This window comes from Aegilops tauschii, chromosome 2, assembly GCF_002575655.3.
Source record: "Aegilops tauschii subsp. strangulata cultivar AL8/78 chromosome 2, Aet v6.0, whole genome shotgun sequence".
Lineage (NCBI taxonomy): Eukaryota > Viridiplantae > Streptophyta > Magnoliopsida > Poales > Poaceae > Aegilops > Aegilops tauschii.
In genome coordinates, this window is record NC_053036.3 from 415,795,713 (window position 1) to 415,809,787 (window position 14,075).

At 45.2% G+C, this 14,075-nt stretch overlaps 1 protein-coding gene across 1 annotated transcript; it reads right to left on the minus strand.

Moving 5' to 3' along the window:
* Positions 1–8,976: 8,976 nt before the first annotated feature.
* Positions 8,977–10,534, minus strand: LOC109786531 (chlorophyll a-b binding protein CP24 10B, chloroplastic). The gene is made up of 2 exons (XM_020345108.4): positions 9,902–10,534; positions 8,977–9,783 (listed from the first exon to the last, which is right to left on the minus strand). The coding sequence occupies exons 1-2, from the start codon at positions 10,117–10,119 to the stop codon at positions 9,234–9,236; spliced, it is 768 nt and encodes a 255-aa protein (XP_020200697.1). The 5' UTR covers positions 10,120–10,534; the 3' UTR covers positions 8,977–9,233.
* Between the last annotated feature and the right edge of the window lie 3,541 nt (positions 10,535–14,075).

Below are 14,075 nucleotides of genomic sequence, written 5' to 3' on the forward strand. Positions count from 1 at the left end.
TTCAGCATGCTAGGGGCATGTGACAGATGAACGGACCACGTATTCGGATTCGTTGGATTTTTCTAAGCAACTTTCATATAGAAAGTTTTTCGATCCGAGCTATGGGTTATTTGCTATGAAATTTCAAAGGTTTTAATCATTTTCTGGAATTTAAGCTAATAAAAAAAGAGTGAAAAGGCTAGGTGCACCCGGTGCAGTGCACCAGTGAGGCTGACCCGTGGGTCCAGTCAACTGCTGACTCAGCAGTTGACTGGTCCACGGTTGACCAGTCAACTGGTCTGATGGGACCCGCATGGCAGTGTGATTAAGCTAATTAACTAAGAATTAATTAATTAACTAATTAATCTAATTACTACTTTCATTTAAAATTCCTTTTTAAAAGGGGCGGGCCCCACTAGTCATGCTCAAGGGGGGTTAGCACTTAATCTAAACTGGGGGTTTATCCCCACTAATCCAGCACAGAACCGGCTGGCTCGCTCGACAGAAGCCATGGCCGGGTGTGCCGCCAGCGATGGTGGGCGAGCAGGCGGCGCGGGGGGGGGGGGGGCAGTAGCGGGCGTCGCCGGCGGAGTGCATCGCCGGCGTAAGGCGGGGCGCGCATGGCAGGCGAGCGGGCAGGCGAGCGGGACGGCGCCGGCGAGCGGTGGCGGCCGGAGGCGGGCGTAGAGCAGCTGCAGCGGGCAGCGCAGGGAGCAGCTGTAGTAGCAGTAGGAAGAAGCAGCAGCAGCAGAGCGAGCAGCAAGCAAGGCGAGGCCAGGACGCAGGCGGACGCGACAGCGGGCGGGCGTGTGCGCGTGCGTAGGGCGCGGCAGGAGCACGGGCAGGGGCGGTCCAAGGCACGCAGCCGGCACGACCGAGGCAGATGCGGGAGTAGACCAGGCGCACAGCAGCCAAGCAGTAGCAGCAACGCAACGACGTACGGGGGGGGGGGGGGACGTGACGGGCGCGAGGTCAGAACGCGGCGGTGACGACGACCTACGGTGCCGGATTTGAATGGAAAAAGGGGGGATGGAGCAATGGGCTCACATCGGTGCCGAAGGTGAACTCGAGGAGGTCGGGGATGTCCTGGATGTGGCAGATCGATGGGCGGCGTCCGGCGACCGTAGTCGGAGAAGGATGGTCGATGGCGAGGCTTCGAGGCAGCCCGGGGCTTGTACTTGCACCACGAGGACGAGGGAGATGAGGGTGACCTCCTGGATGTGGTCTCAGGTGGCGGGGAGCTCGTTGGCCGTGGCTACAACGACGGTCGCGACGACCACAGCTTAGTTGAAGCTCCAGATCGGGAACGAGGAAAGGGGGAGAGGGGAATAATGCTAGGGTTCGATAGAGGGGCGCGAGGATGCTCTTATCCGTCTCAGGGCACCGACGGATGGTCGACACGGGCGAGATCCGCGTGTGGACGGTCGCGCGTGCCCGGCCAGCGCCATGGCCTCTGCCTCTGACGAAAGGTGAGGGAAAGGCCGGGGCGGTGGGCCGGGCCTCGTACAGTGCAAGCTGGGCCAGGTGCAAAAGAGGGGGGGTGGTCTTTCTATTTCCCCTTTTTTTATCCTTTTTCTGTTTTGCCTTTTTGCCTCTGTTTGCAAATTGCTTGACCACCAAAAAACTTTTGTAAAAAAAGCAACTTGCCAAAACAAATACTAGGCATTATTTAGTACTGCTACAAAAAAGCTTGAGTTTATTTTGAAAAGTTTAGAATCGTGTTTGAATTTAAATGGTTCATTAAGATGTTGCTGGAACACTACATTAAATCCCGGGGGGTTTGGAAATCCAAATGAGGTTGTTTTCACCATGACAAATACTTGGAGATTATTTGCAACATCAAGAACATTTTTGTTTGCATGACAGAAGAAGCAAATGTTTAACTTGTAATTCAACTGGAATTTGGATTTGATTTCATCAAGTGGCAATTTAGTTTGAAAAGCATGATGACATGGCATCATTGAAGGGGAGATCACTGTAGCATGGTTCTCGGGGTGTTACATCATATCATTCATCATTCATCATTCATCTCCATGTCCAGCCACCGTCCACATCAAGAACACCATAGTTGCAACCGAGAGGGAGACCGAAGGGAGCCGTCGCCGCCGCTCCATCGCCACCATCATCCGCCGCCGCGCCATCATCATCACCATCACCACCCCTTCTTCCTCCTCCATAATGGTCTCTGTGATGGGTTGTAACAACTCTTGAACCCCCTTATATGTGATGTTATTTGAGTAATTGTTAGCTATGGGTCGGTCAATTAGTAAGTGGTTGTTTGATATGTTTAGTCTATTTATGTGTGTTGCTTACTTACCTCTGCGGTAATTTAGTGATTGGATACGTTCAATCCATTGGCGTAGTTGGAGACGTTCAAATCTTAGGCCACATGATAGAATTTTTTGGAAACTGATAGACTTGTGACGTGACAAGTGCAGACATCTTAAGGGGAACACAATTATTCTAGGAGCACGGTTGTCCATAGAACTTATTGCCTTCATTCGGTCCTCGTGACCTTAATATCTTTGTGTTTCCCGCCACAAGTATGGGACAAGAAGTAGGACGAATGAGCTATCTCAGTACATCGCGTCTTGAGGGATAACATTATGCAAGGGATCGCCCACCATTAGTAGATTGCCGTATCCTATAATGCAGGTACTGACTTAGCCACCACATGGCATAGTCGTAAATCTTAACACCATTTTGTGCCCGTACCAAACGAGACGATACCTAGATGCCAGCAACCTCATCTAAAACATCACATAGTTCTCTTAGTTTATTTTCCTCTATTTATATTATTTATTTTCTGTTCTCTCTAGTACTTAGTTCTCTCTTTTACCATTCCCTAGCAACCTACTCGAATGAACTATTTCCAAACTCTGGTTTGGGTGTGAGCGTAGTTGTGTTGAGTGACGATAGGGACTGTGGTGCCATCCTATTCGCTCCCTATGGGATCGACAAACCTTACTTATCATGAAATTTCTACATAGCCTTGTGCACTTGCATGCCATCAAAAACCTAATCTTTATTGGTCTAGGTGAAAGCTTACTTCATAAGGTCTAGTTTGCAAAAAGTTTCACTCAATTTGGACCTACTCGTAAAACTTATAATGGTTAAAGTTCCAGGGGGTTTCTGTAAAACTACCAAGCGGTTTTAATTTAAATCAGAAAAATGTTGTGGATAAGGCTGGGGACACGTGGATGGCTCCTACGGGTCTACACCGATTCGGTTAAGTGACTGGACGTGGGGTCATGTGCTTAGTTGTGCTCAGGTGCGTGGGCAAGCGACGTGGGGCGGCAGTTAATGGACAAAGACAAAGCTGACTGTGGGGTTAGCCTGTCAGTGAGAGAGAGAGGGTGTGCAGCTGGCTAGCTAGATCGTTGTGTTAGGTGAGCCTCTAGGTTTAGGTTGTTCATTCTTTTCGGTTCCCTTTGTAAATTCAAAACTATTTAGAAATTGAATTTTCTTCCAAAAGTTAACTAGCCTAAATTCCAAATGGAATACTCCTGGTCTGGTGATCATTCTGCCACCTTATATTTTCTTTTTCTGTTTTCAATTCCTTTTTGAACTTCAATTTGGTTTGAAACAATATACTCTAAATCTAACTTGGAATATTAATAGAAAGTCAAGCATTTTCTTTGGACTTATGGTAATTATTTTTCCTGCCAAACAATGCAAGGCCCTTTCAAATAATTTTCCCATTTCATTTCTGAATTCATTCCAACATAATTTCATTTCCACTATTTGGGAAATTTATTAGGGTTATGAATATCATTTTGAACTGATTAAGAATACATTTACGCCCAAATAAATATTTTAATTTGTCACCCTATTTTAGGATTCAAAATTATTCCCTAAAACCTTTTAGGGTTCATTCTGTTTTACCAATTTCAATCTAGGGTTTCAAATGTCGGCATAGGGCCTTTGACCCTCTAGGTTGATCAATTCAATCGATCACAAGAAAATACTAGGGAATGTGAGATAATGAGAGAGCAGGCAAAAAAAATCTACAAAAATATTAATTCCCTGTGAAATTTTAAACATACTAGATTTGGAAAAAATCTGGGATGTGACAAAAACACAGTTTTATTCTTTTCGTTGACTATACAATAAATATCCCAGAACTGGGTGCCTAGAGGTGAGTTTACAAACCAAATATGTTCACCAAACAACACATATCTAGCATTACCTAAAAACCATGTATATCCAAACCTAACAACTTTCATAGCCCACATAACCGATATGTCTCCAACGTATCTATTTTCTTATTGTTCCATACTATTACATTGTCTGTTTTGGATGTTTTATATGCATTAATATGCTATTTTATATTATTATTGGGACTAACTTATTAACCTAGTGCCCATTGCCAGTTGTTATTTTTTCCTTTTTTTGGCTTTTACAGAAAATCAATACCAAACAGAGTCCAAACGGAATAAAACTTTACGATGATTTTTCTTGGACCGTAAGAAACCCAGGAAGCTTTGGGAGGAGGCCAGAAGACTTGCAAGGAGGCCACAATCCGTAGGCCTTCTAACCCTAACTCCACCACTATAAATTCTCAAATATTCCCCTTACATCAGAGGGCACACAAAAAATATTATTCCGCCGCCGCAAGCTTCTGTTCTCATGAGATCCCATCTTGGGGCCTTTTCCGGCACTCCGCTAGAGGGGGATTCGATCATGGAGGGCCTCTACATCAACCTTTGCTTCCCTTCCCATGATGCGTGAGTAGTTTACCACGGACCTAAGGGTTCATAGTTAGTAGCTAGATGGCTTCTTCTCTCTCTTTGATCTTCAATACAATGTACTCCTCGATGTTCTTGGAGATCTATTCGATGTAATCTTCTTTTGCGGTACGTTTGTTGAGATTCGATGAATTGTGGATTTATGATCAGATTATCTATGAATATTATTTGAGTCTTCTCTGAACTCTTTTATGCGTGATTGAGATAGCTTAGTATTTCTCTCCGATCTATCGATCTGGTTTGGCCTACTAGATTGGTTTTCCTTACAATGGGAGAGGTGCTTTGTGATGGGTTCAATCTTGCGGTGTCTTCACCCAGTGACAGTAGGGGCAGCGAGGCTCGTATTGTATTGTTTTCATTAAGGATAAAAATGGGGTTTATATCATATTGCTTGAGTTTATCCCTCTACATGTCATCTTGCTTAAGGTGTTACTCTATTCTTATGAACTTAATACTCTAGATGCATGCAGGAGTCGGTCGATGTGTGGAGTAATAGTAGTAGATGCATAATTGTTTCGGTCTACTTGTCACGGGCGTGATGCCTATATTCATGATCATTGCCTTATATATCGTCATAACTTAGCGCTTTTCTATCAATTTCTCAACAGTAATTTGTTTACCCGCTGTATGCTTTATTCAAGAGAGAAGCTTCTAGTGAAACCTATGGCCCCCGGGTCTATTTTCCACCATATATTTTCAGATCTACAAAACAAAAACCTAAAAATACCTTGCTACAATTTATTTATATTCACTTATTTGCCTTTTACTTATTTTTTATATCTATCTCTATTAGATCTCACTTTTGCAAGTGACCGTGAAGGGATTGACAACCCCTTTTCGCATTGAGTGCAAGTGTTTGTTAGTTTGTGCAGTTGCATATATTGGGGACTTGCTTGTGCCTCCTACTGGATTGATACATTGGTTCTTAACTGAGGGAAATATTTATCTCTACTTTGCTGCATCACCCTTTCCTCTTCAAGGGATAAATCATCAACGCAAGCTCAAGAAGTAGCAGGAAGAATTTCTAGCGCGGTTGCCGGGGAGGTTCTACATCAAGCCTACTAAGTACCTATCATAAACTCTCATCTCTTGCATTTACATTATTTTCCATTTGTCTACCATTTTCCTCTCCCCCACTTCTAAAACGTTTTCAGAAAAACACAAAAATATTTGCCTTCTTTCCGTTCGTCTTTTCGTTTGCTTGTGCCTCCTACTAGATTGATACCTTGGTTCTTAACCGAGGGAAATACTTATCTCTACTTTGCTGCATCACCCTTTCCTCTTCAAGGGAAAAATCAACGCAAGCTCAAGAAGTAGCAATAACCCCTTTAAAAAATTGAGAAGGATGTGGATCATGGCAGCACATAGTATTAAGGTTCTTGGTATTATACCTAGCATCTATAACTCTACTCCATAGTGTCCCTTCTCCTAAGATATCTCTTTTAACCCAGGAGACGGTTAGGCAAAGATTCATATCATGTATATTTTGAACTCCCATCCACCATATTCCCTTTTCATGCATATGGAGGGCCAATTGGCAGGGTGCATCTTTTGGCAGCCTTCACCATCACTCCAGAAATAATTATAAAACCATGAATTGACCAAAGGCACATACCATTTCGGGAACTTATAGGAAGATAACATGTGAATAGGAATACTAGATAGACAAATCCTAACCAAGGTGACCCTCCCTAATAAGGACTAGGATCTTACCCTCCATCTAGCCATCCTGTCCAGCATGGCATCAACTAGAGATTGGAGGTCCTCTCTCTTGATCTTATCAAATTGCAAAGGAACTCTAAGTACTTAATAGGCAAGCCCCCCCTTGAATAAATTAAAAATACCCAAGAAAGGTTTAACCTCTCCAGGTTCTAAATTGATAGGCACCAATTCATTTTTGTGATAATTAATAGACATCCCTGAAACCAACTCAAAGCAAGTTAAGACCCACTTAATATTTAAAGCTACTAGAGGGTCATTATCTATGAACAACAAAGTATCATTTGCATATCGCAGACACACTACACCACAAGGGCAAAAAATAGGGAAGAGCCCTCTAATTAGCCCAACGCCCCAACTCGTCATCCTTTCACTAATATCCTAGCAAACACATCCACCACCAAATTAAAAATCAATGGGGACAAAGGGTCTTCCTGTCTCAAATCCCTACTAGTGAAGAAGAAGTAAGTTTCCTCACCATTAATCTTCACATCCACTGATCCTACTGGGTGAGTCTCCTAATCCAACCAATCCATTTAGCACCAAACCCCCTAAGTTCAAGAACCCCATTCAAAATATATATCTAAACTAACCTTGTCATAAGCCTTTTCATAATCAATCTTAAATACAAGGTCTTTCTAAAGAGAAGAGTGTACCGAGTGAGCAACCTCATGGGCAATCACCACACTCTTCAAAATAAACCTACCTCTAACAAAAGCAGATTGATGCTCAGATATTAGTCTGCCAATAATCAGGGCTAGTCTATTGGTAGACTTTAGTAAAGATCTTAAAACAACAATTGAGGAGATTTATAGGCCTAAATTTCTTCATGTTTCTGGCATCAACTTCTTTAGGAATAAGAGTGATGCAAAATCAAGTCTAATGATGTCTAGGTTTAGATCAAACAAGACTTCAAACATAGCCATCAAATCAACTTTAATAATGTCACAGAACACTTGGTAAAATATAAAAGGCAATCCATCGGGCCTAGGGGCACCATCACAATAGGAGTCAAAACAGCTTCCTAATCTCCTCCTCGGTACACCTAGTATTCTCCTCCACAGAAATTTTCTCGTCCTCTCCAAATAAATCACTCTTAAGAGAAATATCAGGTCTATGTTCATATCTAAATAACTCCTTATAATAGTCCAAAGCCCTCAGGTCCATCTAGAACACTAATCAGTTTTTCCTTCACCTATGATTAGCTACAACATGGAAGTAAGCAGTGTTTGTGTCATCCTCCATAATATCCCTATCCCTAGACCTTTCTCCAACCGTAGTCTCCTATGTATTCCAAGTGTCTCCTAACTCTAGCAGAATTTTATCCACTGATCCTACCCTTCGCCGCGCCTGTCGCCATGGCCGCGCGTGATGGGGGTCAGCACCGTATGTTGCGGCTTGCAAGCCAAACGGTGCGACGAGCGACGACCGGAGCTGTGACTGACACCGCGCAAGTGGAAAATTAGAATTGCAACTATTGACAGAAATGTTTCAACAATAGATATTAAAGTTTCAACCATAGTTGGTTTCTGTTACTACCGGCGAAGTGTTTTGCTGCATCCATCAAGGTGGAGCTGCGACCTCGCAACCGCGGCGACGGTGATTTGCTGCAACCGTAATTGGTTTTTGCTACGACCGGCGAAGTTTTTTGCTACATCCGTCAAGGCGGAGATGTGACCTCGCGATGACGATGATGGACATTTGCTGCAGCCATAGTCGGGTTTTGCTACGACAGGCGAAGTTTTTTTGCTACATCCATTCAACGACGTTGATTGACTGGTGGGCGTCGTCGACGCAATTCCGTTCAGCGAGCATCAATAGCGAGGGGCGGCGGCGGAGCTACAAACAGAGCTACAATCGTCGCCGTTGAGAGCTGCAACCACAGGTGGAGCTGTTGCATGGGTCGAGGCAGCGACGAGGACGGACGGCGAGGGTATGGACTGGCGACGAGGACGGCCGGCGAGGGTGGGGACCGGCGACGAGGACGTCCACTGAAGGGGAGCAGCGCGAGACGGCTAGATGCAGGGTGCTGCGCGAGCGTAAGATGCGTGAGGAGAAAGAAGATATGGGGCGAATAATATTTTTTTTTGCTAGATCAAACGGCTAGGAATAGTGGCATCCTGCAGCTAGGGCGCGACCGGACTAAACTTTGGACCGGCGCGCCGGCGCAGATCACTCGCCTTTGGTAAATACATGGCAATTTTGAGATGAACTCTGTAGGAAAGTTTGCAAAGAACCCTGCGAACGTGGAATGCAACACCTATGTTTCTTTATTTATTCCTAATTTTCCTCTGTTTCAGGCTCAGGAATGCGTGCTCCTGTTAATATATTCTGTATTATAACGTTTACAGAGCCAACACCTGTTCCTGTTCGACTGGTACTCACTGCTTTATTTTTAGATGAATCTCGTGACCCTATCTTGCGCTGAGCAGTGCAGACTTTGCTAGTTTTCGTGCTTCCTTCAACTGATGCATTTTTTTTGCGGGTTGTTTAAATATGCAAGCAATGTTCTAGTAAAAGACTTGGTAGGTGATGAATCAAATGCCCTTGCTCATTCTGCCTTAAATTACAGAGCTCAGACTATATATATTACATGGTACATACGCTGGAGAAAGAAAGAGTACTTGATTCCCCATTCGATTCACACACACCACCCGAAAGAAGTCACGGACACAGATACGTTGCTGCTGCTTCTTCGACCTCCAGCAGATCCCATCAATCCATGCGTCCGATCTGATGCAATGCAACAACCCCTCTCCCACCACGCGCGCAAGCCAAAAAATCGTCTTATAGGCCGAGCGCGCCGAGCGGCGTCTTGCCCTGCCCGGCCTCGAAGTAGAAGATGAGCATGGCAAGCATGGCGAGGCGCGAGTGCTTGATCTCGGCCACCTTGAGCCGCTCGAGCTTCTCGGTGTCGGGGATGTAGACGCCGTCCTTGGTCTCGCCACCGAGGCCGAGCGGGTCGAAGAACTTGCCGCCCGGGTACCCTTGCTCGCCGGTGAAGTTGGCGAAGTTCTCGGCTGTGCGCGACCACGGCGTGGCCCACTCCACCGACTGGGAGTCCGGGTTGAAGAAGTCGACCCACCGCTTGGACTCCACCCACCCCATGAGCAGCAGCTGGGTGCCCAGGAGCGACCCGAAGGAGAAGGGCGCCACCGCGCCAGGCTGCGCTCCGGCCTCGAACCACGGCACGCCGCTGTACGCCTGCCCGATGAAGATGCCCAGCACCGCGGCCATCGCCCAGCGCCCGTGGATCAGCTCGGCCTCCCTGTACCACTTGAGGAACGCCGGGTCCTTGCCAAGCCCCAGCGGGTCGAAGCCGAAGTCACCGGGGAGCCTGCACGTACGCGTTGAGTGAGTCTCAGAGTTGCTGCCATGGAGGCCTCCCCTCGCGTAGAGTGGGATTAATGCAGGGCGACGAACGAAGAGAAATACTACGAACGAGGAAGACTTACGAGCCATCGAGCCAGGACGGGTTGATGAACTCGGCATCGCTCTTGACCGCGGGGATCCACGACTTCTTGCCGACGGCCGCGGCGACGACCACCACGCGGCGCGTCACGGGCTTGGCGGCGCCGAGGGAGGCGGCATTGGCGAGCGCGCGCCTCGCGCCGAGGAACGGGTTCTTGAGCACGGCCGCGGAGGCGGTGGCGGAGGTGGAGGCGAGCGCCATGGGTGCCGGTGTTGCTTCGCCGGTGTGACGGTGAGGTCCCTGACGCGCGCGGCGGAGTGGCAGCTAGGACGTCTGTTGGAGCGCGCAGGATTTGCAGGATGCCACGACGGTTTTGATGTTAAATCGTGGCGTTGCGGCGCACGGCAGCCACAAGATGTGGGCGGGGAAATCCTGGGGTGGTAGGATGGATAGAGCGCTGGCCAATGGGGAGCTGGCGCCATCGGATTCTGCTGCGCCGGTGGACGCCGCGTGGACAATATCCTGGGCTTTGATGCTCTTGTGATCTGTGGGGACTGGCTGCCAATCGGACCGTGTCGTAGGATCTCCGTGGAGAATAGTGAAAGAAGATCGATCCATCCATTCACCGGCGTTATAATTGCCCGGTCACAGGATGACGGTCACCTTTGGAGATGGCATGACATTCCGCACATGGAATGCAACTTTTTTATTGAGGCACATAGAACGCAATATGGTACTGTTTTCTACCATGAAAATATGCTTCATCGTGCGAACCGATCTGTGGTTAAATGATTAGGAGAACAGTGGCATCTTCAACACACCAGAGTTCAAGTCCTATGATAAAAACATATTCTTCATCGTTTCCAAGAGATATGCATTAGATCATCAAGGCGCTTAACACAAGCTCACACATGCGTGTTGCCATCCAACATAACATGCTAGATTTCTTTTTTCCTTTTCTTTCAACGGAAGACCTTACGCCTAGCTAACCTTTTATTTAGCGCAAAATGCATACAATTTGATTTAGAGTAAATTTCAGTTTCGTGCAGAATGCATATAATTAGATTTAGAGAGAATCTTAGTTATTACCTTCTGTTTTGACCTTTTAACGCTAGAACGTTTTTCATTCTAGATTGCCATATTTAGTCAAAGTTTTGATAGTTTTTACAGTATAAATTTTGGAGCGATCTTTTAGGTTTTTGTGTGTGTCAGTCGATAGAGCAAGTTGCTAGATCTTTTTTTCTTTGAGAAACACCTACAATTTTATTTATACTCTTCTCGCAAAAAATTTATTGATACTTGTTAACTGTTGCAGGTACAATACTTTGGATACAAGACCCAAGGAATTACAAAGTATTTGGAATTACAAAGTATTTGTAATTCCTATAACTAAGAAATACAATAAAATCTTCTGGAAATATCTTCTTTGTGGGATCAATCTTTGCAAGATGAAATAATTCTAACATATCGGTAAAGAGGCTACAATTGGAATGGAGCAGCAAGACTGTTACTCCTTCACGTTCACGTGCACGAACTTGATTATCTATAAAGGTTTCTAAAAGCACATTCAATCATCCATTCAATTAGATGGGGAGCCATGATCAATGGCCGGACTTGGGTCATGAATAATCCCCTAAAGTGCAGGTTATCGAACCACAAGACCTTCACCATAGTGTTGATGAAGGATTCCAACCTCACAATGAATGAAAACAACAAAAGAATAGGATGCGATAACATAAACTCATTTTATATGAATAAACAGATCAACTGTAGAGATGGCTAGGTTTTGACAGAGGAGCGGCAACTAGAGATTTGCCCCGTCCCCTCACCTCCGACTACCATCTTGACGCTAAGAGTTGTGGGGACCTCAGATTTGAGAGCTTTGTGTTTTTGCCAGCGTCTTCGTACTAGTGTTTTTATGATATAAATTTTCCCTCTACCATGGCGAGGCCATGGAGCCAGAGAGGTTTACGTTCTCATATGCTAGTTGGGTCTCCATCTTAGATTTAGGTGTCAAGATGAACTCGGTCCAACATAAAATATGGTAGCAGGTTATTAGTTATTTCCATGGAACTATTGTAACTTCCTCATGGCTCATTGTTCGTGGCGGCAATGGAAGCTCAATGTGGAAAAGGAAGCTTGAGAAATATATCTCGCTTATAACGAAAGTACCGCACAATCACTACTTAAGGGGTATCTCTTGCAAAGGTCAACTTTCACCTTCTCATGCGATGACAAGTGACACGCTGCATGTGCGACACTTGTTTCAACCTGTGAGTTTTTCCTTTTTCGTAGATTTTTTAATGTTTTATCCCTTGAACCGTATGTCCAAATCCTGAACCGTTTTCCACTGTTGGATTTCTCGTGTCGAGATCTTCGAAACTAGATCCCACGTTAATAGCTTGACAAACATTTTTTCATAGAAAACCCGAAAGAAAAAACCCGTAGCCAAAAGCATGTTTTTTTCACCGTTTTTCCTTTTCGAAAAGCACAGATCTGTGCCTCCACGAGATGCAAACCGTGCCTCTCGTGAAAGCACAAAAAATCACATTTTTTCCTTTTTCGAGAAGCACAAATGTGCTTCTCGGGGAAGCAAATCTGTGCATCAACGACATGCAAATTTTGTGTTTCTCGTGGAAGCAAAAAAATCATGCAAAAACAATCGTGCTTTTTTATCCCTTTCCGAGAACCACAGTTATGCTTATTGCGGAAATAAATACATGCCTCCACGAGAAGCAAATATGTACCTCTCGTGAAAGCATTTCTTTTATTTATTTTTCCTTTTCCGAGAAGCACAATTTTGTTCTCCTCATGGAAGCAAATCAGTGCCTCCACGGGAAGCAAATTTTTGCTTCTCGTGGAAGAAACAAATCATGATTATTTTCTCGAAAACCTAGAAAAAATATTAAATAAAAAAGGCAAAAAAACAATATGGAACCCACAAACATGTATAGAAAAAAGAAGAAATCCAGTAGGAGCGCACAACACCTGACACATGGCGCCGGCTGATGACCCACAAGTATAGGGGATCTATCGTAGTCCTTTCGATAAGTAAGAGTGTCGAACCCAACGAGGAGCAGAAGGAAATGATAAGCGGTTTTCAGCAAGGTATTCTCTACAAGTACTGAAATAAGTGATAACAGGTAGTTTTGTGATAGGATAATTTGTAACGAGCAACAAGTAACAAAAGTAAATAAAGTGCAGCAAGGTGGCCCAATCCTTTTTGTAGCAAAGGACAAGCCTGGACAAACTCTTATATAGAGAAAAGCGCTCCCGAGGACACATGGGGATAATCGTCAACTAGTTTTCATCACGTTCATATGATTCGCGTTCGGTACTTTGATAATTTGATATGTGGGTGGACCGGAGCTTGGGTGCTGTTCTTACTTGAACAAGCATCCCACTTATGATTAACCTCTATTGCAAGCATCCGCAACTACAACAAAAGTATTAAGGTAAACCTAACTATAGCATGAAACATATGGATCCAAATCAGCCCCTTACGAAGCAACGCATAAACTAGGGTTTAAGCTTCTGTCACTCTAGCAACCCATCATCTACTTATTACTTCCCAATGCCTTCCTCTAGGCCCAAATAATGGTGAAGTGTTATGTAGTCGACGTTCACATAACACCACTAGAGGATAGACAACATACATCTCATCAAAATATCGAACGAATACCAAATTCACATGACTACTAATAGCAAGACTTCTCCCATGTCCTCAGGAACAAACGTAACTACTCACAAAGCATATTCATGTTCATAATCATAGGGATATTAATATGCATATAGGATCTGAACATATGATCTTCCACCAAATAAGCCAACTAGCATCAACTACAAGGAGTAATCAACACTACTAGCAACCTACTAGTACCAATCCCAGACTATGAGACAAGAATTGGATACAAGAGATGAACTAGGGTTTTGAGAGGAGATGGTGCTGGTGAAGATGTTGATGGAGATTGCCCTCTCCCGATGAGAGGAGCGTTGGTGATGACGATGGTGATGATTTCCCCCTCCCGGAGGGAAGTGTCCCCGGCAGAACAGCTCTGCCGGAGCCCTAGATTGGTTCTGCCAAGGTTCCGCCTCGTGGCGGCGGAGTCTCGTCCCGAATGGTTGCTTATGATTTTCCCTGGACGAAAGACTTCATATAGCAGAAGATGGCCACCGGAGAGCCAACAGGGGGCCCACGAGGCAGGGGGCGCGCCCCC